The 26,494-nt window shown below is 60.4% G+C and overlaps 1 protein-coding gene across 12 annotated transcripts in view; it reads left to right on the plus strand.

Moving 5' to 3' along the window:
- Positions 1–541: 541 nt before the first annotated feature.
- LOC122366778 (bromodomain adjacent to zinc finger domain protein 2B-like) overlaps positions 542–26,494 on the plus strand; it is a 53,723-nt gene continuing 27,770 nt past the window's right edge. For 9 of the 12 annotated variants that reach the window (XM_043339344.1, XM_043339348.1, XM_043339351.1 and 6 more), the window contains exons 1-4: positions 542–679; positions 14,660–14,769; positions 19,127–19,294; positions 26,180–26,305. In XM_043339344.1, coding sequence (XP_043195279.1) covers positions 14,679–14,769; positions 19,127–19,294; positions 26,180–26,305 — 385 coding nt within the window. In that variant the 5' untranslated portion in view covers positions 542–679; positions 14,660–14,678. Of the gene's footprint in view, positions 680–9,011; positions 9,629–14,659; positions 14,770–19,126; positions 19,295–19,454; positions 19,514–26,179; positions 26,306–26,494 lie in introns of those variants that run through there. The other 3 variants (XM_043339346.1, XM_043339347.1, XM_043339357.1) reach the window with 3 other exon arrangements.

Raw genomic sequence — 26,494 nt, forward strand, 5'->3', positions numbered from 1 at the left:
CGAGTCAGTCGATACAGCCGCGCCGCTGTTTGGAGGTGGCCGCCTGCGGCCGGCCGGCCGGCGTTTCCACGCCGCACCTGAGCACCGTATTGATTGACCCCGTGCCGTGCCGGCGGTGTCGGTCCGACCGGCACCCTGTGACCGGCCGCTCCGCCCAGCCGTGCTGCCTCCGCCGGCCGGCCGCACACACCATCGATTTTGTGCGTACGTTTGTGCCGGTGGCGGCGACAAGCGTCGCCCGGCGCTGGATCCGTGTCCCCCGGCCGCCGCCCCCGCCCGTCCCCGGCCGCTGCAACGATCGCCGGGGCGCCGCGCCCGTTCGGAGCGGCCCGGTGGCCAAGTGGTGGTCGGCACCGTCCCCGGTCCGCCACCATCGGTCGGCGCTCACCGAGACCAGTCTAACCATACCAAACACCGCCGGGACCCGGCCGGCGCGCCCGCTCCCCGGCAAATTATCCCCGGCCGGCCGGCCGGCGGCCGATTCCAGTTGTGGCGCGCTGACGTCACCGGCCGCGCGCTGTCGGCGAGCGACTTGTGCTGGATCCATTTCGTTTCCCCCGTTATCGGCGCGCTGGGGCCGCGGCCGGCGGGCGGACGGCGTCACACGGCAGAGCCAGCGCGGCCCGCGGCGCGCAGCAGTCGCCTGCCAGACGCGCCCCGCTCCGGCTGCACGACACCGGTGAGTACCGACGCCGCTCCGCACCGGCCTCACGGTCGACGGCGACGCCTTCTGTGCGCTCTCGGTGGGTCATTGCTTCGTCCGCGACCGGCCTTTGTCTGACTCGTCCGCCGCGGCCACAGAAGGTAGAGATTTTCGCTCGTGACGCGCGTAAATCGTGCCGAAATTGCCTGAAAGTTGTTTCATGACACGCGAGGCACTGTGCCGAGTGTTATGATACCATTATTATGCGTGTTGCAATGCCCGGGGGCGTTGTTTTCGCAGTTTGCGTGGCGTGGTCCGGGGCGGTGGGGCCGGCGCCGCCGCTCACGGCAGACATCTTGTGTCGGCGGCGGCGCCGGGCCGCCGGCCAGGGTCGCGCACACCAGCCGCCGCGGCCCGCCACACCCGCACACGACTAAGTTCGTGAATACAATTAAGTGCACGTGGGCGGGTGACCTTGACATTGTGCCGTGATATGCCTGTTTTAGACTGTTTTTATTTGGCCGTTGAGTTCATAGGGGACGGACTTAACTCCTTCTAGATCATCCATTTTTCGTCCGATCGTTGTGATTTATACCTCATTGGAAAGCTCAGCTCACGACGGATCGACTGGTGTGCCCACCTTTGTGGATATGCTGCGCGGTTGCGGATATTTTGGCCCGGGGGAGGTGAGCCGTCCCCCTGGCGGCGGCGGCGGTGAGCGGCGGACGCCGCCGGAGCCGGCCGGGCGGCGTGAATCAGCCGGGGAGTGGGACCGGGGCCGGGATGGGATCGATGGCAGCGCGGAGACACGGCGCCCGACCGGCGCCCGCTTCACGGCGCGCCCGGCCCGCCGCCGCCGCTGCTCTCTCTCCCTCCCTCTGCGCGGCCCGGCGGCCCGCGCCAGCCGCTACGGACGCCAGGGCGGCCGCTTTTTCGGGTGCGGGGCGGGGGGCAGGTCAGCGGTGGCGGCGGGCCGGTCGGCGGCGGCGGCCGTCACGGCGCAGGCAGCTGGCAGGTGTCGCCGCCCGGCCCCGTACCCGGCGCCGTCCGTCTTTGTTCGCCGCGCGGCTCTCGGCGGGCGCTGGGCTCGTTCCGCGGACGGGGCCGGCCGCGCTGCCGGGGCAGAGCAGCCGCACCGATCAGCGCTGGGCAGCGCCGAGCACCGCTGGCCTGGGCTGCGCCCAGAGACGGCTGGCGGGCTGAGCTGGGAGGCCACTGCCGGGCTGGAATGAGAGGCAAATGCTGGGCTTGGCTGAGACGCGTAGTGTGCTGGGCTGAGCGAAGAATAATGAACTCTCTTACCGTATGCCGAGGACACAGGCAGCTGCTGGACTGTCGGACTGGGCTGAGCTGCAGGGTCCTGCGTTTGACTGGTGAGACAGTCATTCCGTACTGGTTATCAGCTGCAGTTGATCGCCGGCCCTCGCTGGGGCCGTGGCCGGGCAGTGCCGGGCTCTGGGTCGCTATCGGCGCGGTGACTCGGACTGTGGCCGGCCCCGGCCCCGGGGTGCCGGTGTGACTCGGTCCGGTGTGACCGCCGCGCGGAGCCCGTCCTTATCCGGCCCAGATACCCGGCTGGCCGGTGCGTGTTTATGTATCTGTGGACCGGCCGGCCGTGCGGCCATCGCGCGTCCCGTGCCGCTCCCATTGGGTGCCTGCCGGTGTCTCAGACAGCTCATCAGAGCCCGTACGACCAGCCAGTCAGCTCGTGCTCTGGGCCGCGCTGCTGGCTCACCCAGCACCCAACCAGTACTGGGCAGCAGTCCAATGGTACTCTACAAGTACCGTACCGTCGCTCGGCTCTTCCCAGTGCCATACTGTCAGTTTATGCCCATTCAGTCTATGCGTTATCTTCTGTTCGGTACTCCTTCAGGGCTTTGGTCCGCTCTGGATAATCAAGCACCCTAACCTTTCAGCAGTTTATTGGAGCCGTGGTCTGAACTGGTTCTCTCAGATCAATCCAATACTGAATACAGTGACAATACTCTGCCGATTCCCTGGTCCAACTTGTCCGTTCGATACCCTCCCATTTCGGGGACGCTTCCAGGTTGCTCCGATCTCGAATTCAGAGTAAACGGACGTTAGTCCGCGCTGTCCCGCTCCAAACAATGCAATGGTTGACCTTGTGCCGTTCCTTCGTTGAGGTAGGACGCGGAATGTGATCCACACGAGAGTGGATCAAAGCCTTTTTGCCAGATTAATCGGCATGCATGCCACATAATGCTTCCATGGTTCAGACTTCGTGGAGACAGCACGGAAAATTGGTGCTCAAGATATGGCCCGCAAACTTTTACGATGTTTTCTAGATGAATGATACATGGATGCATGGAGGCTTGATGGATGATTTGTGAAAACGCCATGTTTATGGGATCAAAATATCATGTGGTTTTTTCTTTCAGATCCAGTTTTACATTTTAAATGCCACGCTGTACAACATATCCATGCTGCTGCGATTGAAGACTTCTTTTGCGAAATCCATTTATACCCCTATTTGCGGGATCTTGCTTACTTCTCATGCAATGTTGAAAGCAGGGTTCTTGCGAATTCATAAATGTTGCATTACATCAGCTGAGTATGAGCACGCATTCGTACAACAATCCGGGGCGTGCTCCTTCTAAGAACAAGTGTTGTTTTATCTCACTGATGACATGAATAGCGAATGTTTTGCCTCCGAATTGTGTTGTATTCCTCCAGCCGTGTCGCTGGAGACTCATCTCGGTGTTTCAGTCGCCTGGAATCCTCCCGACAAGTGTGATGAAGTCGATTGGTTCATCCAACACACCGAGTGTCATGAAGTGAACTGGTTTCCCCAGCTCGATGGTCCGAACTTTGGATCTCTCGGCGACAACTGCTAGAAGGCCGTGTTCGCTCCTGGTCCACATTGGTGACGTGCTACTCGGAGCTGGTATCCGCGCTGGGTTCAATTGCATTATTTCCCTGCCGTCCGCGCTGGGTGGGATCGGCTCGGGGCAGGCGTGCTCTGACAACGTCCGCTCCGGGCGACCGTTCGCCGGTACGAGCCGGTTATGAAGCCGTTTTACAGTCGTCATCGAGCCGAACCCGACTGACGGAGCGGCGCAGGTGACGGAAATAGAAAATGGTGCCCTGCATACTTGTTGAGTGTTCCTAATCTTTTGCAACGTTGATGCAACTAATTAAACGTTAACAGCTTTATTTTGATGAAGGAAGTCTTATGCATGTCATTAAGCGTTTCACGTCGGGATGGTTGGCGTGTTGGATATGTAGGATGAATGGAAATATCAGTTTCGCTTCCAGTTCTTATGTAGCCGAGCTGCGTGCTCCTATGCAGGTGCGTGCTTTTAGATCTGACTGAGTAGTGAGGCATTTTTTTTTTCGTGAAAGCACTTCCTACCTATACCGAGGCTCACAAATCGAGTTTTGCTTTCCCGGTCAGTGCATCGTTCTTCGTCTTGTTCAACATGTTATTTATTTTCAATAGACTTTAAACGGCTCGTTTACCATACGCATTTCCCCAACAGCAAATCAGTTTAGTTTAGTTCATTTAATTATAGTGTCCTAGTGAAGACTTACTTGCTTCATATGACGGCACTATAAGATTGCCAAAATGGTAGGGACGTTTTAGAATTACAAGGAGGTGGGTGCTCAAAGATCAAGGTATGCGTCATCGACGATTCTCGACAAGGGAAATGTGATTCTGGTTAAATAATGTCACGCATGTATATATTCAATGTTCTTCAAAAGGGATAACTGCAAGGCAAACATGTAAGGGTATTTTAACAAAGTCATTTATTAGAATTCTTCCACGGGGTGGGTATTAAGAATCCGGTCAGGAATGTGACATGCTGACATAGGAGCTAAATGAGACCCAATTAAAAATATATGATACTGATACAATGACAAAAGCTACGTTAAAACACATCGACGATTACATTAAAACACTCGCGAACGCGAGTGTTTTAACGTTTGTCGTTTTTAACGTAACGTTTTTAACTTAACGTTTGTCGTATGCGGGTCAAACTTTTGACCTCAGTGCAAACCTGATGGCAATCTATGATGAAGGGGTTCTAAGACAGCCGCCAGCCATCGAATGTTAACCCGCGCCCGGTTGGGGTCTGCCGAGCAACGCTGGGGGGGGGGGGGCATTTTGGCCCCCTAAGACCTCGAGAACCACGCAACATAGCGACAAGCAGCAAACGGTGTTGGATAGCCCCAACGGGGAACTACGTTGTGACCCAATTTAATTGACCTCGGTCAAACCGATGACGTCACAGGTCAGGTCAAATGTCGAATTTTCACCGTTTACCTACAGGTGTTTCAAGAAATGTGTTGTAAAATCGAGTAAAATGCATGTCATTGAAAACCATCGATGGGGAATTGTTCGTCAAACACATATATTGCTATTTGAGGTCACTGATACCAGGTCAGGTCACAGAGGTCAGGTCACTGAGGGTCACAATATGAAAATATCATGTGATGCATGTTTTATGGTCCATTTTACATGACAAATGCGATTTTTTAGGTCAGGTAGCCTGTGGGGCCAGTTAAGGTTATGTTCTGGTGAAGGTCAGGTCAAATTAGGTCAAATTTCAAAGTTGATATTTTTGCATAAAATGGGTATCGATTCGATGCAGTTCGTCACGGGGAGTCAAATGGCGGCCTTTGTTTTGCGCTACGGGGTCTAGAATTGATAAAGAAGAGTTAACATATTTGACGTCACCAGATTTGAACAGTTTTTTTTTTTCGCTACCTGTAACTTGGCCAAAAAAGGAGGTATCGATCTAAAATTTGATATGTAGGTACACGCAGATAGAAGGGCACAGGGACTGTCATATATGTATATTCCGTTTTTTTTTTCGAAAGTCGAAAAACTTTTGGGATTTTTTTGCGTTTTTCTAAAAAGAATTATTTTGGGGGGTCAAATTCACAAAATTGTGAAAATCCGAGATAACAGTTTTGTAGCGCCGTCTTTTTTATACACGACCACCTAAAGACCTTTGAAATTGCTTGTTAACTGAGGCTTTTGTGAGTGTTTCAAGATTTCATGTTTTTTTTTTTGCTCATTTTTGCTCGAACATGACCTCAGCTTGGCCTCAATAACTCCTGACCTAAGGTGACCTAAGACTTGAAAGTTTGTGTGAAGGTGTCTAATTGATGCCCGGGAAGGCACTGAAAATTTGGCGGCGCACACGCCGCTGTTTTCTTGCTATTCAAAAAAAAAAAAATCACAGGGGGCCATATTGGCCCCCCCCCCCCCCCCCCCCCAACGGGGCGAGGGTTAAATGCAGTGTTCTAAAATTGGATATTGGTTGGGTGTGCCGATGAAGAAAAAAATCCTAGGATGAGAAAAAAAGAAAGTAAATAACTGCAGTATTTTTGCAAAATGGTGTAATGCCAATTTTTATGCTAACTGATAAACCAGGATTTCATGTCAGGATCTTGACAGGGTGTGGAACAAAAGGATGTGGGTGCATCAACTGTCAAGTGACAAGTGAACTGGCTGTTGGGAATACATGAAACTGTTTTCAGAGATGAAGTAAAGTCGGTCATTCATATTTTAGGGATGAAACTATTTTCCCCATTAGGTGTGATTTGCCACCAAAAAGGCTGAAAAATGAAACATTGGTTAAATGAGTTCATGCGGCGTGAACCAAGCAGACCATCAACCTATCACTGGTACCTTGTAGTCTTCTGGTTTCATCCATTTTGTTTCCGTCTGATCAATATTTTTACTGCATCTTTCAACTTTTGAGCTCACATTGAAATCGTGCTCGCTGATGCTGCTTCTAACAATGCGTTGGCTTTCTCCCAAGTTGTGACGGAAAGTGAAACGTCAAGTCGAACGACCGCAGACAGTGTTTACGTCCTTCTCCGACATCAGAGATGGATGGACGCGCTCCGACCCGACCCGTGGCTCTGCCGGAGAGCTGCGGGCTGTGTGGGTACAGCATTCGTCACAGGTTTTCGGGGAGGGGGGAATCCTCAGGCGACAGGGTGGTCGCTTTGCTGGCAGTCCTCTTCTGTTTAATGTTATGATTAGTCCGTAGTCGCCTTGCACAGAATCTGATTAAAACAGCCGCCTGCTTGTAAAACATGCAGCCAAACTTTGCTTGTTTCGCTATTTATCCAGCATTCCTGTCATAGGCACCTATCATAGTTTCGGGGCCCCGATCATATCGATTTTCAATAAGGACTGTAGCTACACGCTGTGGGTAAGGTCCATTCGCAAAACAAACAGCGATTCGGCTGCACCGCAACGATTGACAATGCAGCCGGCCACGGCCGTCTCTGCTATCGCTCACTTTTGATTGTATATTTTAAACAAGAGCAGTTTTTAGGTACTTTTCCTCAACAGTTTTCTCATGCTTTATCAAAAATTCAAATGGCTTCTTTATCGAGTCTTAGCGAACTCGTGTTGTTTCATCACGTATTTGCCTGCTGTTGCCGGGTATTTAAACACAGTAGGTAGAAATATAAGCTTTGCAACGGCAATAAAATATTACCTAACGTCGAATTAGTTAATGTAGTAGTTACATGTTTATGGTGTGGTTATGGTGTAATACAGTATCTTGAATTCTTTGTTGCACTGCATTTTTAGCTGGGACATCTCCTTATTACATCGGGCTACATTACATCAGGCTCCTAGTCCTTATCCTGCGGGCTAAGCTTGCTTCAGCACCTACCTACTTCTCTACCCCAATTGGTGGTAGCTCTGGACGAGCGGCGTTTCGATCCCACTGTAGCCCGCCTTCCCCACTACCTGCGCTCACGTCGATTTATGAGGTTCGAGATCCGGCTGATATAATAAAATCTACTACTTTTTTGTTCACGTCGCTAAGCTGATGTAGGCTTCGTTTTATGCTCGTAGGCTTTGGCAACCATACGTTTGCTAATTGCTACGGTGGTGTTTTGTTCTATGGTTTGTTGACTTTTCTGCTTCTTTGAAGGGCAAATGGAGTTGGACAGGACAATGGTTTATCTGGCGCACTGGCACTTATCGATGGTGATCTTCGTGAGTCGATTGAATAATACGACTTTTTCGCCGTCGTGTTTATGGGCAGATATCATGTAGGTATGTTTGTGTACTAACCCAGTATGAACACGTGACCACTTGCATGCCGACCTACTCTCCCGTTGAGGATCATGAGGTCCGTACCTGCCACTGACCGAACCACAGGGCCCCGGCCCAGGGACCTGTTCGAGCTGACTGGCGGCCCGACGTTAGTCCGTCCACCAGACTCCTCTGGTTGCTGGCGCGGTCGTCACGAAATTCTGACCGTCCTGACCGAGTTTGTCGTACACTGGAACCGGCGGGTTATAAACTTTGGGCTTTGCTCCTGATCGCCGTGGTCTAGGAACGGTTTGGGCACCGGAGTCCGGGATCGGTCCCGTATGCTCGGTTCTGGTCCTCACTCCGTCCTCAGGCCGTGTGTGGTGGTCCAGGCTTGGCTCGGGAGCCGACTAGTGTTCTGTGAACCGTTCTGTGAACGGTCTTGGTCATGAATCTGTCTGTAGGTCCATGTGCCGTGGTTCAGATGCTGCGTGCAGGCTCTTTTACCGTGGCCTCAACTCTGTCGTGATGTCCTTCGTGGCCCCGGCTCGCTGCCGGAGCCGTCTGTTGCCCTCTGTGCTCTGTTTTGGTTCTGCGTCCCCTGTGCCCTGTCCCGGCTCTGACTGTGTCCCGGCTCTGGCTGCCGCTCCGGTCACCGGCGCAGCAGTGGGACCGGCCGGGCCCTGGGCCGGGCCGCTCTGCTGGCTCGGCGAGATGGCGCCGCTCGCCGGCCCCGCCGCGCCGGACGCGTCTCCATTTTGTCAGCTCGCTGGCTGGCCGGCCGGCCGGGCCGCTGCCGTTTGGCACCGGCCGCCGCCGCCGCGTGAGCGCCCGGCCGGTAACGATTTTCCGTGTGCAGGCGGGCGGGCAGCCTCCGGGCGGGCGGCGCGGCCGGCCCGCCGCCGCCGCCGCCGCCACTCGCCCTCTCCCCGCCGTTCCACCAGCCAGGTCGACACGCGAGCGGGCCGCTGCTGAGCTCCATCCGATGGCTGACGCTGTTTGCTATTGACACGGCTCTGCACAAAGCATGCCGCCGCTGCATGCCAGCCACCTGCCAGTTTTTACGCACGGCGCCACGGTCCAAAGTTACGCTGTCAGCCCTGCCGCGCCCGTCCCAGTCGGCCGTGCGCGGCCCCTCCGGCTGTCGTCTCTCCGCCGCCTCGCTCGTGTCCGCGGGTGTCTGTCCGCGCTGTCCTGACGCGCGTGTCCCCTGCTCCGATTGCCCCCCTCGCGCGACGCGCCCGGGCTCCGCCTGGTGGCCGGTCGGCCCAACTCGCCGCGGCCGCGTCCCCTCGCGGTCGGCGGCGCGGCGCCGGGCCCGCTCGCTCCCCGCAGTCGGCGTGAGACGGCGGCGAGGGTGGAGTGTGTGTCGTCCGTGGCGTCGCCCGGTGACTGGCGACTGTATTCGTGCGTGTGAGTGGCTCCCTGACGGTGACGCCGACTCGGCAGGACGGTGAGCGGCGTAATCCCGCCCGTTCCGACCCGTTCGCGGCCTCGGCGCACATCGACCATCAGCCGAGCGGTTCCAGCAAAAACCGTCCGGCTGGCCGGCCGCCCGGCCGCCGCGCGCTCTCTCGGCCGCTCTCTCTCCCACACACATACAGTTGGCGCGCGGGCCGCGGCCCGCTTCGCCCGTGATCAATATGGTCGGCGCTGGAGGGTCGCCCGCCGCCGCCGACCAGTGAGTCGCTCGGCCGGCCCCCGCAGAGTGCAGGCCAGCGTCGGCCGATAGCCGGCGCCGGTATCTGTCGCTCGCTGTCCTTCGCCGGCGCAGCGCAGACCGCAGGCGGACGAACCCGTGCACGGACGCAGTAGACTGCTCGCCAGGGCAGCTCAGAGACGTGTGATCGCGGACACGCAGTTCGGAGGACGTGTGAGGGACGTGCGTGACGCGTTGGTGATCTGCAGCGGTACCCGTGACGTCCAGAGGAGCGGCCGTCTCCGGCAGACGCCAGGTTCGTACAGCGGGGAGCTTCGTTAGGGTGGTGGGGTCTGATGGCGCCGCGGACCCGTCCTGTCCTGTCCCGTCCCGTCCTGTCGGTCGGTCCGAGTGGCACGCAGCGCGGCCGGCGGCGTGACGTCAGCGTGTCGTCAGCGCTCGCTGCCGCGGACGGGTCGCCGCCGTGTCGGGACGGGACGCCTCGCCACGGAGCGGCGGCGTCGGACCGAAATAGCGCCGCCGTCACGCTGCTCTATCGCCCCGGCCGGCCTCGGCCCGGCCCTGGGCGCCGCAGCGGCCGCTCCTCCGCCGCCCCGGCCCGCTGACACTGCTCCCCGACCCTGTTCGGTGCCCTCTGTTACTCGTGTTCGCTTGTTTACCTGGTGTTGTTGTGTCGTGTGATTTGTGTATCTCCGTGGCGCTCTCTGCGCCGCCGCGGTTTACCTGCCGCCGATCTCCTCTGCGCGTGTCTGCGCTCGTGACCGCCGTGAAAGCGGCGCTCTGTCCTCGTTCCCGTTTCGCCGGGCGCCGCCGCCTTGTATGCGGGTCCGCTCCGTCCGGAGCGGGAGCCCCCGTCCGTAGCGCCGCGGATATCCCCGCCGTTCACCCAAGAGGCCCCGCTACTTGGCTACCAGCCCCAGCCAGCGCCGCCATGGACCTGTATCACGGTCTGACTAGTCGCGAAAGCTTGCGATCGAGCCCGGACAACTGTCGGCCGATCCCGGACCTGTCTGTGAGCTCCGTGTGCGTCGCCGTTCTCCAGCCGCGGCCGCCCGCCCGCGCTGCGCCGCTGGTCTCGGCCCGCGCCAGCTGCGTCGCTCCTCCCCCGTCACCGCGGCCGCTTTCTAGTGCGCTGGCCGCGCTCGGTCGGCGGACGGTGGGAGCTTTCCCCCTGACGCGGCGCGGCGTGGGGCGTCCCTCCCAGCTGCAGCGGCCCCGGACGGCAGGCGGGCGGCGCGCAGCTGTGGCCGGCCGGCTGTCGGCGCCGCGCCCGGCCCGGCCCGGGCCTGGCGCTGGCCGCTGTCACGTCCGCCGGCCGGCGGCGCGGTGTGCCGCGCGGCTCCGTCCCTCCCCGCTGGGCTGGTGTTGCGCCACGTCCCGGCCCGCCGGCCGCCGGCGCCTGCTCCCGTTCCCAGAACGCCGACCGGCACCCCGGCCGGCCCCGTTGTCGTCGCCGCCGCCGCTCCTGACCCGTCCGAGCAGGCCCAGAGAGCCCTGGCGCGGCGGACGGGCAGAGTGGCCAGTCGGCGGCTCACAGAGCCCAGCCCGCGCGCTTCCGGTGGGCCCAGGACTTCCATCAGCCTGCATAGCCCCATAAAGTCCGCTTCTATGCTCGTTAGTTCTCGTTATGCTCCAAACGGCCGTCGGCAATGCGCCTCTCTCCTCTTTTGGCCAATTCTAGTACATTTTCGGACGTTCGCCGTCGTCTGTGGAGCTCGCAGCGACACCGCCGTCGCCGTTTGTGGCTCTCAAACTGCGCACCTCCCGTCCTCGGTGCCCTCCGAGCCGCGGCCGACGCCGGCTGCGTTAGCGGCGCTCTGTCCATACGGCTGCCGCTCCCAGATCCGGCGGCGAAGTTGCGCCGCCGCCGTCCCGGAGCTGGGCCGTCTATTCTGGGGCGGGCGGTGGCAGAACTGTGCCGGCCGTGTCCGCTGAGGTACCGCTGCGCAGCCGACAGCGCGGACAGACGGACGGCCGAGCCGAGCCGGGGCGCCCGCCTCTCTGTCCTCGGTAAAACGTGCCCACTCCGCGACTCTGCCCGGTTTTGTGGCGCTTTCGCTGCGCCATTGGACGGGGCCTGTCATTCTGACGGTGCGCGGCGGCGCCGGGCGGCCCTGACGCCAGCCAGCGCGCCGCGTCGGCTCTCTGGCCGCTCCCGGCCAGTCTGGCCTGGCTGTCAGGGCACACTCTGCCCCGAGACCTTGCAGTCCCCCTGTGCCTCTGAGCTGTCGACGGACCAGCAGGATGATATCCCCTGCCCTCTGCCCGGGTGGCGGACGGACTCTGTGCCCGGCTGGTCGGGTTTCATCACTCGCTGGTCGCGGTCACCTTCCCACCTGGTCGGCGCTGCGTCACGGCGGAGCCTGGGACCGTCTGCACGGCGGTCGCCCCCGCCCGCTGCCTCCGCTCACCGATAGGCTGTCGGCCGGCCGGGCCGGGAAACATGGCGACGCTCCCCGGCGGCGGAGCACGTGACGCACCCGTGTCGTGTGCAGCGGACGGCCGGCCGACCGGCCAGGGTCCGGCCGACGGGCGATGGAGGCCGGCGCGGCGGGGGCGACCCGGCCGACCGGCGGCTTTGTGCGCCACCTCGGCCGCCGCCGCGCGGCTCCGCCGGCTGCGTGACAGCGGTCGGTGCCGCCGGCCGGCCGGCCGACGCTGACCCGCCGCGCCGCGCCGGCCGGGGCCAGGTGGTCCGGCCGTTCTGCATGCCTGGCTGCCCGTCGGCCCGGGTGAACGACTCGCCTGGGTGCGCGTCCGGCCGAGGAGCTGGCGGCTCGGCGCTCTGCACGGCGTCAGGCGGGCCGCGCCGGCCCGGTATGCCGCGCTGCACCTCGGCCGGACCGGCTCGACCCCCGCCCGCCCGCCGCTGCACGGCCGCGCTACCGACCGGCGCTCCTCCCTCGCCGCGCCTGGCCGCTTTCGCCGATCCGCCGCGGGCGCCGGTGAGCCGCGCGCGTCCCGGCGTCCCTTCCCTCCCTCCCCTCCCCTCCCCGACCGGCGCACCCCGTCCTCGGTCCGCCGCGCCGGCCGCGGCACCCGACTGCACTATCGTGCCCTATCTCCCGGCGAGGAGCGCGGTCACCCTCCGTCTGAGCCGGCCCGCAGCTCTATAGGGCGGCGGCAGCGCCAGCGCCCCGCCGTGTCAGCCCGCCGTCCTGTCCGGCCCGCCGTGCCCCGTACTTCCCGCGGCACTGCAGGCTGCACGTTTCCAGCTGATGTCACCCCGCCCGACAGCCTTGTGGGGTCCGAGTTGTTTGTCGTGCTCCGAAGCCCGGTTTTTGGCGGTCTGCCAGGTGTACGGATGTCAGACAGAATCGTACCCGACTCAGCGTCCGCACAAATAGGAGTGGCCTCTGTGGATCGTGTTGTGTGTTCTCGAAAGCTCGGCCCACTCCCAGCTGGTGCTGTATTTTGTCTGTCATTCCACCGCTTTGCGACTGGTGCTGCGTGTTCCTGACCCTCTGTAACTGCAGTGGGCAGTGACCCCTCCCCCCGCCCTGTCATGCACGCGTCATCCTCCCTGTGATAGCCCTTGTGTCCTGTCGCCGCGTCCGCCACCTGGCGTCCGCGTGGGCCGCACGCCGCTGCGAGTGGCCGCTGTGGTCGATTTCACCGCGCCCGTGGCACGGCCCGGTCCGGTCCTCCCACTGCACTGGCCGCCGCTCCTGTCCGGGCGCCGCCACTGCCACTGGCCCTGGCGTCTCTCCCCAGCCGGGAGGCGGTCTGGAATCAGCCGACTTTGTCTCACTTCATTCGGCCCATCGTGGCTCAATCGTCTCGGTAACTCCCGCATTGAGAGCTGCCCGAGGGCCTGTCGGCAGTGACGGCGGTGAATGGTGACGCAGTCAGTGATGCCGTGACGGCAGTGACGCGGTGTCACGCGGCTGACGGAGCGGCGCCCCAACCTCCCAGGCCCAGCTGACCGGCCAGCGTCACCGTCAATACAGCCGTGTCAGTGTGCAGGTCCGGGACGCGCTATCGGCCGGCCAGCTCCGAGTCGATAGCCGCTGCGCTGCACTGTCGCTCGGGTGGAGGATCTATTCCGACAGGCCGGCGCGCAGTACCGGCCGGCTCGGAGGCCGCCCCGACCCCGGGTTCCGGGTAGTGTGGTGCCGAGGACGGCGGCCTGTGACTGTGCTGTGCTGTGCCGTGTGCTGTTCTGTGCCGTGTCGCTCCACTGAGGTGTGAGAGTAACACGGCCTGCTCACCGCTCACCGTGTCATGTGTGCTATCAGCTCGAACCGGTGTGTGCCCGGCGTGTGTTTGCATTCCGTCAACCGGAAGCAGATTCATATGGACACACGTGTCACCCAGCGGCGCACCCCCTCCCCGCCCCGCTCGCCGTTTGTATCAGCTGTTCCACACTCAGAGTTCCACCATTCGCCGCCTAATCTGACTGCTAACCAATGTTGAATAGCTGGACTCTCGCGATTCGGTGGCGTTTGCCCGTCCGGCTGTGGCTGCCCGCTCCTCGGCGAGTGTGTCCTGTTCTGTCCGGCGGCCGACTGTCCTGTCCTGTGGCGGCCAGCACCGATCGAACCAGCGCCGCTCGACGGTTATGTGCAGCTGGTGCGTCACCCGGGCTCCACTCGATAGGAGCTGGCTGACTCAGTAGCTCACCCCCACTGCGCCGCTACCAGTCCGCCCCGTATGTATGGCCCACTCTGTCCATCGGAGCTGCCGCTCTGCTTTATTAGTCGGACGTGACGTCACTGGGTCACATGACGTCATCATTGCACGTGGATAGGATGTGGTGCGTCACGGACTGGCCGTGAGAGATGACGACAGCGCTCCCGTGAGCTCGAGATCGTTCCCTCCCGAGCGCCGGACCCTTCCCCAGCTGTCCCGATCTCAGACCGCTTTCTGTGCCCGGCGGGACGGTGTTGTTGTTGCACGGTAACGACCGCGTCCGGCCGGCCCGTGGCCGCGTGATCGGCCGAATTTACGGCGCCCACGGCCGACAGAGGTGTAATTGGTGTGTTGACGTGACCTTGCTCCAGTCTCGGCCGACCGGGCCAGCCTCTCACGCCGTTCCGGCCCGTCCGAGAGGGTCCCTGTGGCGCTGCTGCCGACCTCGTTCGGTGAGCGCCGCGCCACCTCAGACCCCGGGTCCACCCCTGGCATTCCCCAATCAACTACAGTCGGAGCCGTGTCCAATCATGTCAGATGGTCAGAGTCCGCATCTAGCGGGCGAGCGTCGCAACAAAATAAATAAACCACCGTCGTTATCACCGTAATCGGTCCATGCATGTCCGCAGTGTGTTGTGAATGCCATTACATCGTGTCCGGCAACCGATAATGACCGTCAGTTCTCTTGTTTCAGGAGAAGAGATTAGCTAATCATGGAGAAAGATTCCAAGGGCGGTTCTGACAAGAAGCGCTCGTCCAAGGACCATGGGTCGAATCCGACCCCGCTGGACCCGAGCCTGTTCGGTAAGTGGGCGCCATCCCCGGCTGCCAGTCCCCACACAATACACACTCCGGTCTCCCAGTGAGCTCCCCGCGGCCCGACCGGACGCGTAGCTCTCTGGCCGTCGCTTGGCGTAGCAGCGCTGTGCTGCAGTAGCTGTCTGCAGTGGCGCCGTCCGTCCTGTGGCGTAGCTGTGCTGCGGTGGCTGCCTGCAATGGCGCCGTCCCGGCCGAGTGTGGGAGGTGCGCCGGGCGCGCCCGCCGCCCTCCCCCGCCGGGTTTTCCAGTCGTACCGCGCCGGCAGCGGTCAGCCGGGCCGTGCCAGCCCATAGAGGAGGCGGCCGGAGAGCTGCTGCCGCTCGCAGCTCGGCAGCAGGGAGGGGCAGACGGGCAGCAGAGGGGTCGAGTGGGAACTCGGGACGCCCTGAGCTCACAACTCCCCGCGGCCCCTCGGTCCCCGAGGTGCTGCAGGTGCTGTAGGTGCTCATATAACTATTTTATATATGTAGTTAAACCCGTCTGTGTCATTTGATGCTGTCGCTTCTCAGATATTCTTGCCATTGTACGACACTTTCTGTGGGATGTAAGTTACGTATTCCGCTGGCACTGGTGGATCCAGAAAGGTGGTCTTGGATTAAATGAAGGTAATTAGCATGCTGAATCGAGAAGCCGTCTCTAAATGTCTGCGTGCCCAGTGCACACACGTTTTGTCTTCCCGCAATGAACGACGCCTAATGATGAGCGATTTTCTCTGAAACCTGCAACAAACCGGCACTGCAGTTCCAAAAATGAAATGCCGGTCGGTACGTGGAATTACTCATTGTTTGTTTGACATTTTTATCTTTCAAACGACGACGCTGCTCACCACAACACACGAGCTCTGTGATGATGCAAGTCACGGCCAGGGACACCGCTAAACATTGGAACAAGCGATGTAAATTGTGTCGACACATCCCAGCTAGCAGCTGAGTGATCCGTTCCGCGAAATATTTCCGTTTTACGACGAAGGAGCTCTTCGGGGAGTACGGGGGGAGAGGTATAGCCATCACTTATCGAACTAAAAATAATCAGCGGGCCTGCTGACCCGGCATTCCCTCGCGCCGACCCGGCGTAAAAAAAGGCCGTGTTCAGAATTGACTCGCATAAGAGACGCCCGTCAACCTCTCACCGATACTACATGCCACCTGACTGCATTTGGTAGGCAGTTGCATATGCAAGTTACACCACATTATCCGGAGATTATCCATTCGGTGCGTCATCATAGAATGGTAACGATCTGCTCGGTGAGCTTGAATAATGTGCATACATTACTGTCCCATATCACTATTGGGTCATGATCTGAGTTGTAAGGGCTGCATTAGGGACTGTCTTACCGTGTTATGACTCTGGAATGCATGTTCAAATAGAACCTCAAATAGAGATAGTCATTCGCAACAATCGACCTGAACAGGCGTATTATGAATAACTCAGAATTTATCGGTTCTCAAGCAATATTTTCCGATGAGAATTGAGTGCTGTGGTCCTGCGTTTTCATTGAACATTTGGTGATGTTCCGTACGACTGTTTTCAAGGAAGGACACTGTCTTTGAAGCCAGCCTTTCCCTGATTAGCGCCGCTCCTGTCATGCCATCTGCACGCCCGCCTGTGTCTGTGCGCCTGTGTGCCGTGTGAGCGGGTCTGTGGCGCGCGGCGCCGCTCGCCGGGCCCGGCTGTCTGGGAGCCGTGCGGCGCAGGTGTCGGTCGGCCGGCCGGCCGCCCCCGGTCCCTCCGACCGCGCCGAGCCCGCTTTGTTCGCCGGTCGACCGCCGCCGGTCATGGCGGCCGGCGCGCACCGTGTCCGCTCGACCGCCGCCGTCAGCTCCCCTCAGAGTGGATCGGCCGGAGAGAGCCGCGCCGCCTCTCCGGCCGGCCACAGGTCGTGACGGACGGCTCTGTCGGACGAGCCCGGCGGCCGCGCTGTCCCCAAACTGCCCCGGTCCATCAGCGCAGCGCCGACAGCACCGCGGTGGGACTCGGCGGCGTCCCTACCCCCTCCGCCCGCGGTCCTCCGAGCGTTCGGGATGCGCCCGGGATCCGTCCCGCTCGTGCCGGAGTGCGGCGATCGGCGCGACCCCTGGAGCGTCGCCGGCGCCCCCTCTCCGCTCGGATCTCCGTCCGACCGAGCTCGCCACAGCCGGCTGTCGCGACGGTGAGCTTCTCCGGCCGTTTGATGGAGAGCTGCACGCAGAATCACGCAGCGTACGAAGACGCTATTAGTCACGCTACAGCTTTTCACTGGACTGTACCGGAGGTCTAAAACTAACCGGTCCAGCGCGGCAGACGCGTCTCTCGGGCGCAATCAGTGCCTTGCTCTCGATCCCCGCAGCCAGCGGCTAGTATCAATCTCAATCTCTGCTGCTGGTGCACTGCTCTCAATATCCGCCCCGTGCCTGGCTTTCAATCCCTGGTCTCTGCAGCCGGCGCTGCCGCACCGGTCGCAGATCCTGTTTCGCGCGCCGCTCGTCCGTTGGCGCTGCGCTCAAGTGCTGGGCGTTTTTACCGCGGCGGTCGTTTACCTCGGCCGCCATGAAAAACGTCGCGTTGGAGCGGTGCCGATGGTGCTGCAGCGACCTGGCGGCTCCCTGGCCGCTGCTGCTCGGCCTATGTTCTGACGCCGAGCCGCCGCCGTGGCCGCGGCACGTCCGGTCGACCCGGCCGGGCCCGGCGGCCGCCGGTCACCCGTCCGGTGCTCCCACCGCGGCACACACCCCGTGTCCGCCGTCAGCCCTCCGGGGTCGACGGCGTCGGCTGTGTGCGTGACACACCCGTCCGTGTGCGTATCGCCGCTCCCCGCCGCCCGGTCCGTGAAGCCTCACTACTCCCTGGGGCCGCGGCGTCCTGGCCCTTTCCCTTCCCGCGCCGCTGCCTGGCTGGGGAGCGGGAGGCGCGCCTGTCCCGTCGCCGGCGCTGCTGCATGACTTTCTCGGGCGGCTGTGGCTCGGGCCGTCCCGTCCCGGCGCGGCGGCGCGGCGGCGGCTCGCACAAGGTGACCCTGCGCGCCGGGCGCGTCCCGCTCGGCCGTCCCGGTATGGCGGCCGGCCGCCGCTCCGTCGAGTGTCGGCGGCTGGGCAGCTGGCCGGCGGCCGACCCCTCCCTCCCTGCTCGCCGACCGGCCTGGCCTTGGTCGGCGGCCGCCTGCTCGGCCCTGCCGCGCCCGGGCCTGCTCTGGCCGTGTGGGCGCCGCGGCGTCACAGCCCGTGCCGTGACGCTGTGCACCGACACGTCACCGTGACGCCCTGGGCGTGATAGCGCGGCAGACGGTGGAGTGGTGCCGCACCCTGCAGCCGCCGCGGCCGAGCGCTCCGTATCCCCAACCCACCACCAGTCGTCACGAGACTGGGCTGTCGCGATTCCTTTTTAGCCCGTCCTCTCCTGTCACCCCTTGCCTCCTCAGTCGCACTGAACACGATCACGGAGGCTCTGTTCCGTCGGTGATCGATCTGCGTCGTATGCTCTTCCGTCCGATGTTTTATTAGGTCACCGCCGGCGCCGGCAGAGGTTCGCAGCGATCACTGAACACGTTCGTGGGCGGTAATTTGTCCCATAATTACCGATGCACGGAAATGGGAGGAGGAGGAGGAGGGGGGGGGGTCGTTAATTGATGCTGCTCCTGGACGATGACTGGGTGGATAGCAATCGATGCTCAAATGAGGAGTGTGGGTGGACAGCGACAGATTAGATAAAATATCGCCGTCTGAGACGCATCGTGGTGTGTTGAGATACTAGCCTGCAAATTGTTCATGCATCAACTCTGTCCTGATTTCTAACGGTGTCAGATTGGTGCATTTGAATTTATCTACTTCACGTCTTCCCCGAAAGATGGTTGCAATGAGTCAAATCAACGTAGCGTGCAGCGCCGTTTGTTACCCCGATACCGGGCTCAGTGTCACCATAGCGGGCTCGCGGACGGCCGACCGTCCGCTCTCCCATATATGGCCCGCGTCGCCACCGGAACGGAAGTGCATACCGTATCGACCATAGCCATGCAAGGGATGATAGGCGCATCAGCTGTGCCCTCCGAGGATGCCCGTCGACTGTGTGACAGAACAAGTGGACCGGTGCTGTTTTGGCTCCCCGCTGTTGGCTTCATGATGACCGTAAAACGAGCATGCGAAGCGCCATAAAACCAAATGACTCACATTGTGACGTGACACATTATTCTGCTGGGTTATAACAATCACACGTCTGCGACAAATGATTATCATCACTCTATGAAAATCACACCCTGCCTATTTGTCAGTGCGTTAGCTAGCTCTGACGACCAGCGTTTGTATTTCATGATGTCCCGTCAGCCTGATCCCGGCCCGTGCCCAGCGCCTCTGACCTTGTCTGTCTGTTTCAGCGCACTCGCTGTTTGGCGGCGCGGCGGCCGGCTTCAACCCGATGATGATGCCCGGCTTCCCGATGATGCCGCCCGTCTCGTCTTCGGCGGCCACATCGGCGGCGACGTCTGCGGCGGCGGCGCACGCTGCGCTGGCGTCTATGGCCAGCAACCCGGCACTCGGCGCCAGTGAGTACCCACCCGGCGCGGCGCACGCTGCGCTGGCGTCCATGGCCAGCAACCCGGCACTCGGCGCCAGTGAGTACCTACCTACCCGGCGGCCAGCCGCGGCGCCCCGACTGTTCGGGCCTCCTCTATGTAGATGTACTGTCCAGTGTACTCTGACGTCTGCGGCGGCGGCGCACGCTGCGCTGGCGTCCATGGCCAGCAACCCGGCACTCGGCGCCAGTGAGTACCTACCCGGCGGCCAGCCGCGCCCCGACAGTTCGGACCTCCTCTAGATGTACTGTCTAGTGTACTCTGTCATCGATAACGGCGCCGTCTGCGATAGAACCCTCTCCTCTCAGCCAGTGTTTCCGCTCTGTGTGTCCATCCGTTTTCTCAATCTAATCGTGTGTTCTCTGCAGCGAACCATTTTTCAGCCGGACGTGTTAAATCGAGTTCTCGATACATTCCGTCGGAGCCCGTTTGTCCTTTGATCTTCCGCGAGTGATGAGCTGCTCGGGATGTTTCTGTTCTCTATATTGGCGCCGCTGAGTGCATTTCCAATCACCCGTTTACGGAAGGATCAGCTCGTCTCTCTCTGGTGTGTATTTCTCGCTCCGGAGCCGCCGGGAGATTTGTTTACCGTCGCCCAGCTCCTCCGCGCGCCCCCGATCGGGTCGATTCTGTTCAGCAGCCGTGTCACGTCTTCTGACGAGAGATCCCTTAATGAATTGCACGTTCCACTTGTCGTCGACAACGGTTCACTCTCGATATGCAAACTAAGCCGAGAACGTCCGATGAAGATTCGATTCGGAGCCGCCTTTTCTATACACTCAGAAGTCGTTTTAGGTAAATTTTACGTCGTGTCCCACAGCGGCGCTGGCGGCTGTAAAATTACAACTTTTACTGCTACTCGGCGTGGTCCGGCGCGGCATTGTTACTACCCTGGCGATCATTCAGTCGCCATCATTCATCACCGTCGTAAGATCAACAGGTGCTGACATCTCCAAAGTGGCGCGGTATTCATCAATTCGGGTCTCAGCCACTGTCTGTGTTCCCCGGGCCGGGTGGCCGCTCCCGGGACGACACGGGGCCGCCCGAGGCGCCGGCTGACTGCCGCGTTTCACCTGTCCCCGGCAGACAGACACACAGACGGCGGACAGACATAAAGACGGCCGACAGACACACAAACGACTGGCAGACACACAGGCGGCAGACAGACACACACACGGCCGGCCGATTAGGGCAGACAGACACACAGACAGACACACAGACGGCCGATCGGAGCCGGCAGACAGACACGCGGCCGACCAGAGGAGGAGAGCCCACAGACAGACGGCGGACCGACCGGCCAGCGCCCACAGACAGACACACAGACACTCGGACGGCTGGCAGCGCCGAGCCCACGCCCTGTCAAGGACACGGCGCCACGGCCGGCCACGTCGGCAGCTGCTCGGCCGGGCCCGAGCTGCGCCACGGTCGGACGGCTCACCAACCCATCTGTGCAGCGGCACAGCTGCCCAGCATCACGCACTCTCATAGATGACCACTGCACTGGTCAGACGACCCGAAATCTGGTGGGCGATGTAGGCTATCTGGTGGTTGATGTATGATATCTGGTGATCGATGTATGATATCGCTGCCCACTGCCCGGCGTCCTTTCCACCTACCCGTTGTCCGTCCGTCGTCCGCTGGCGCGTGTCCGCTGCCCGTGTCCGCATGTCCGGACGGCCGGCGACACTCGGTCACCACGGACGGTATCTCGGTGATAGACACAGGTGTCCATTTGTGTTTGGCCTGATACCGATCGTGACTCTTCCCAGTGTGTCAAACGGCGCTATCCGAGCGGCCGGTCGCGTCACCGGGCGCCCGTAGAACGGCGCTGCATGGCCCGTAATGTTGCACATGAAGTGCTGCATGAGGAGACGAGACTGCCGACGTGTTGCTATGTTCCTCGGGCGGGACGCGCGGGGTCCGAGACGGCGAATGAATGAGAGATAAACGATTGAATTATGTAACGATGAATAAGCCGTTCTCGGCACACAAACACGCCACATCACACCGTTTAGATGTTATGGTGCGATGTTGACGTGTCCAGGTGACTGTTCCAAGGCTGTGACAAGGCTAATCGTCTACCAGTGAGCGAATGGTAACAGCGATCCGTGCCAACACGTCACAGAGACGGGGTTGCATTGTTCCGCGGCACCCCGCCGGGTTTTTGTTTATTTTCGTCCTGCTTCTACAGAGGTAGACGCGTGTTGCGGCCTCGTTAGTCGGCTATCACCCCTCCCCCTCCCCGTATCGCCCTGGGAAGACGGCATAGGTCTGACATCGGACGGATCTCGGTGACTCGACATCGGGCGGATCTCGGCGGCTCTGTGCACCGTTCCGGCAGCGGCGGTCGGTACCGGTAGGGGTGGTTGGATCAGCAGCACAGCACCGTTATTCTCTGACGGTGTCAGCGCGACCTTCAGAGCTCGACTGCGCTGGATCCTTCGCGGCGGGTTCGGCTCGCAATGCTCGTGGGTGGTGCGGCGGCCGGTGTTCTCTCGGAGCCAGAGTGTCACCTTGGAGGGGCTGCTGTGCGCACTGGCCCGTGAACAGTGGTTGCGTGCTGAGGGGAGGGGTGCAAGGAAGGACGCACTACCTCACCGGCTGCCCTTGTCTAGTCGCTTTTCTCCTTGGCCACATTGACATTTTACAACCCAAGCGTAACAAATTTGTTTCAATTTGCGGTTGGCCGCAGTTGTTGCATTTTGTTCCTTGGCTCATCTCATAAGTTTTTTATTTGCTAATACTCACTCAAACGTTGAATTCGTTGAAACATATTCCAGGGTAGTTACCTTGCTGAATTAAATAATTAATTATTTGTTGGAAGAATAACAGCGGGTCATTAACTCTTCCAAGTGATGATTCTATGCTACATTAAGTTTTATGTTTCGATTGTCACAGGAACAGTATCTCAAGTAGCTCCAGTGCATTTCAGGTAGCTGCCGACGATTAGGTGCCATCGTCGCGCCCATTCTTTCGGAACGAATTGCCCTCACTTCCTTATGTTTGCAACTTGAATGGTTCAATTGAGCACGGGCATGCGGCTGGCGGCAGTATGACGTTTATTTACTGATAAATGTGAATCCTCTGCCTCTGTTCTTCCGAGTAACCCTAACGCGGAAGGTCACAACTTCCTGAAGCGGCTTTCTGAAGAACACACCAACTTTTCTTGTTCTTAAGTTTCGTTACTTGTCAGCATTGTTGCCATTGTATTTGTGTCATATCCATGTCTCGGATTATAGGTTTATTAGCCCTGATCCGCCTACGTCGACTGGCGCCGTCGTCGTCGGCTGCGGCGGACTCCGTCGTCACCTGGGCCGTCGGTGACGGTGGACCGTCTCCCGCGCCTGCTGTGACGCAGGTGGTGATGACGGAAGCCGCTGGCGTTCTCCGTCTCTCATCGCATCCTCAACAGACTGATCGGACCCGTTCAGTTTTCAGCTGGGTTAGACCGGAAGCTGGCTGTGCAGCGTACAGTTTCCAACCCGTCCGGACCGTGAGGTTTCAACCGGAACTGCTGAGCTCAGACTCCGAGACAACATTGCCAGCTGGTTACGCCCTGATGACGTGGCAATGTCGGATGTCGTCATATCCTGGCTACCCGTTCGCCCGGCAGCGGTCTAGAACAGACGTGCGGGCGGACGTGGACCCGTGATCTCTGTGCCTGAGTGCGGAGTCTGTCCGGCTATGCAGCTCCCGTCTGGACTGTCCGTCGGTCGGCCCATCTGTCGCCGTCTGCTCGGCCCCGGTCCGCAGCTCTGGCCGCCTGCTCGGTGTCGCTGGGTTCGGACCAGCGCGGCGCCACCGGCCGCCAGGGGCGGATCCAAGGGGGGGGGTCACATGGGTCATGGCCCCCCCCCCTTGAGGCCCGGGGGCCCAAAGACCTGCCAGGGGCACCACCGGCCTATCAGGGGTATCACAGTCCTGACAGGGGCACCACAGGACCGCCAGGGGCACCACCGGCCTAGAAGGGACACCACGGGCCTGGTGCCCCTGGGCCCTGACAGGACTGTAACGCCCCTGACAAGCCTGAAGTGTCCCCGGCAGGCACGTGGTGCCCCTGACAGGCCTGAGGCGCCCCTGGAAGGCCGGTGGTGCCCCTGGCAGGCCTGTGGTGTCCATGGCAGGCCTGTGGTGCCCTTGCTAGGCCTCTGGTGCCCCTGACAGGCTTGTAATGCCCCTGGAAGGACTGTGGTGCCCCTGGGCCCTGACAAGCCTGAGGTGCCCCTGACAGGCCCGTGGTGCCCTTGTTAGGCCTGTGGTGCCCCTGGCAGGCCTCTGGTGCCCTTGCTAGGCCGCTGGTGCCCCTGGCAGGCCTCTGGTGCCCTTGCTAGGCCGCTGGTACCCCAGCGCCCGGAAAGGACTGGTGCCCCTGAAAAGTCTGAAGTGCCCCTCGGCAGGCCCGTGGTGTCCCTGACAGGCCCAAGGTGCCTCTGCGAGGCCGGTGGTGTCCCTGGCAGACCTCTGGTGCCCCTGGCAGGTCTGTGGTGCCCCTGGCAGGTCTGTGGCGCCCCTGGCAGACCTGTGTTGACTGGTGCCCCTGCTAGGTCGCTGGTGCCCCTCACAGACCTGTGGTGCCCCTGGGCCTTGACAAGCCTGAGATGCCTGGCTATGACAGGCTCGTGGTGCCCCTGATAGACCAGTGGTGCCCTTGCTAGGCCTGCAGTGCCCCTGGCAGGCCTCTGGTGCCCCTGCTACCCCTGCGCCCGGAGAGGACTATGGTGCCCCTGAAAACCCTGAAGTGCCTCTCGACAGGCCCGTGGTGCCCCTGGACCCTGACAGGCCCAAGTTACCCCTTCGAGGTCGGTGGTGCTCCTGGCAGGCCTCTGGTGCCCCTGGCAGGTCTGTGGTGCTCCTGGCAGGCCTGTGTTGACTGGTGCCCCTGCTAGGCCGCTGGTGCCCCTCACAGGCCTGCGGTACCCCTGGAAGGACTGTGGTGCCCCTGCCCCTAGGGGTGCTCATGGGGTCAACAGGCCCGTTGTGCCCCTGACAAGCCTGTCGTGTATACATGCTAGACCTGTGGTGCCCCTGCTTCCTGGCAGGCCTGTGGTGCCCCTGGCGGGCCTGTGGCGCCCCTACAAGGCCGTAGGTGCCCCTGACAGGTTTGTGGTGTCCCTGGAAGGACTTTGGTGCCCCTGACAAGCCTGAAGTGTCAAGGACAGACCCTTTAGACGCCAGGGTCAAGTTCGTCGGACTGACGATTTGCTTACCTGATAACGTTCCTGGTAAGTACTCACTACTCAGCGTCCACAACATATATACACATAGCACATTCATATATACAGGGCGTTGCAGGTAAATCCGACACTTGGAAAAAAACGTGTTTATTCGAGTGCTATGCTCACGATGAAAAGTTTGGGCAGTATGCTACATCTCTATGATCAATTGCCTTCCCCAAAACACAAACACAGGATCGCCAACGGACGCCCCTACGTCTTCCAGCAAGACTCCGCCCCGGCGCACAAGGCCAGGACGACGCAGGCGTGGATGCTCAACAACGTCCCTCACCACTGCACTGGTCGCCGGACTTGTGGCCGCCCTCCTCACCTGACTGCAACCCCCTCGATTATTTCTTCTGGGGCGTGATCGAGGCCAAGACCAGCAAGCACGCACACAATACCGTCAACTCTCTCAAGGCCGCCATCGTGGCAGAGTTCGCCGCCGTAGACAAGGACACGGTCGCCAAGGCGTGCGAATCATTTCGCCCTCGGCTTGAGATGGTCGTCGCCGCCGACGGCGGTTACATCGAGTAGAAGTGCAGCATATGACTCGAACTGGTGCTGAATAAAATGCCAGGCCTGTGTGTGCAATATTGATGCTTTCATTGCCGATTTCGTATTTTGCCTCTAAAGTGTCGGATTTATCTGCAACACCCTGTACTTGCTTACAATTGGTAAATGTGGTTGTGGCTTAGAGTTAAGATACTGACTAAAAATAAAAAATAAAAAGAAAAAAACTGAAAATGGGGGCACCACCAAAATAAAGTGGACGAAATCCGTTGAGTTTTTAATTTTGGGTATAGGTAGGGGCACCACTTCGATTCATGACCCTCCCCTTGGAGTTTTCCTGGATCCGCCCCTGCCGGCCGCCGGCAGTCCCCGCCAGATGTGGCCTGCAGTGGGCCGGGCGGTTTGCACGGCGCCATGGGGACAGTCCTGGCCGCCGGATGTTGTGAGGTCTGTGAGGCCCAAACTCCTGGTCAAGGCAGACCGAGCACTGGAGCAGGGGGAGGGGGACGACGGATCGAGTGGCGCGTGGTATGGATGAAGGGGAGGCGGACTGGATGACGGATGGATGTGACTGCGGTCATCCGCCGTCAGTCTGCGGCGGTCGGCCGATCGATAGAGGTACTCCGCCGACGGCTGGATGATACGGTCCCCGCGGGTCATCACTCAGTAAAAGCCGAGTTGAGCACATACAACTGTCAGATTAGCGAATATGTTGTCATTGCAGCCTCATGAGCAGAACAAATGTCTCTATTGCATTGCTGGGAAGCTGTTCACAAGTGGCTGCTCATAGGGTAGTTATAATGAGAGGCGTTTGTTTCTTCGACACCGGACTGCACCAGGTGGTTACTGGTTGACGCTATTGTTCTCTCGCATTGGTATTAGCCCGCTCAGCATCCCGTTCCTTCCTGTCATTCCCATTTAGTTATCGACAGTGTTTCAGTTGTTCATTTGTCGGGTTGACCGCTTACATGTGAACAATGTCTGACCATGTGTGCATGTTCATGAAGTGTGTCCCATTTACTTTTTTCGCGCCTTCTTCCGTCAAGTAACGATTTCTCTTTCTATCTCCCTCTCTCCCTCCCTCTGCCGACCCACCTGACCTGACCGCTGTCCCTCCGTCTCTCTACAGACGCGGCGTGGCTGAGTCTGATGCACCAGATGGCCGCCCAGGACTACCTGAGCCGGCTGCAGTCGGGCGCCGCCGCCGCCGGCCTGCACTCGCTGGCCGGCCTGCCGCAGTACGAGGCGCTCACAGGTGAGTAGAGACGCTCACAGCTGAGTACGAGGCGCTCACAGGTGAGTCGGGACGGGACGGGACGGGTGACACTCGCCTCTATTTAGTGGGGACGGGGTACACTCGCCTGCACTCGCTGGCCGGCCTGCCGCAGTACGAGGCGCTCACAGGTCAGTAGAGACGGCGGGGCTACACACAGTCAGCACGGTC

This window comes from Amphibalanus amphitrite, unplaced genomic scaffold, assembly GCF_019059575.1.
Source record: "Amphibalanus amphitrite isolate SeventyFive unplaced genomic scaffold, NRLGWU_Aamphi_draft 000830F_arrow, whole genome shotgun sequence".
Taxonomy (NCBI): Eukaryota; Metazoa; Arthropoda; class Thecostraca; order Balanomorpha; family Balanidae; genus Amphibalanus; species Amphibalanus amphitrite.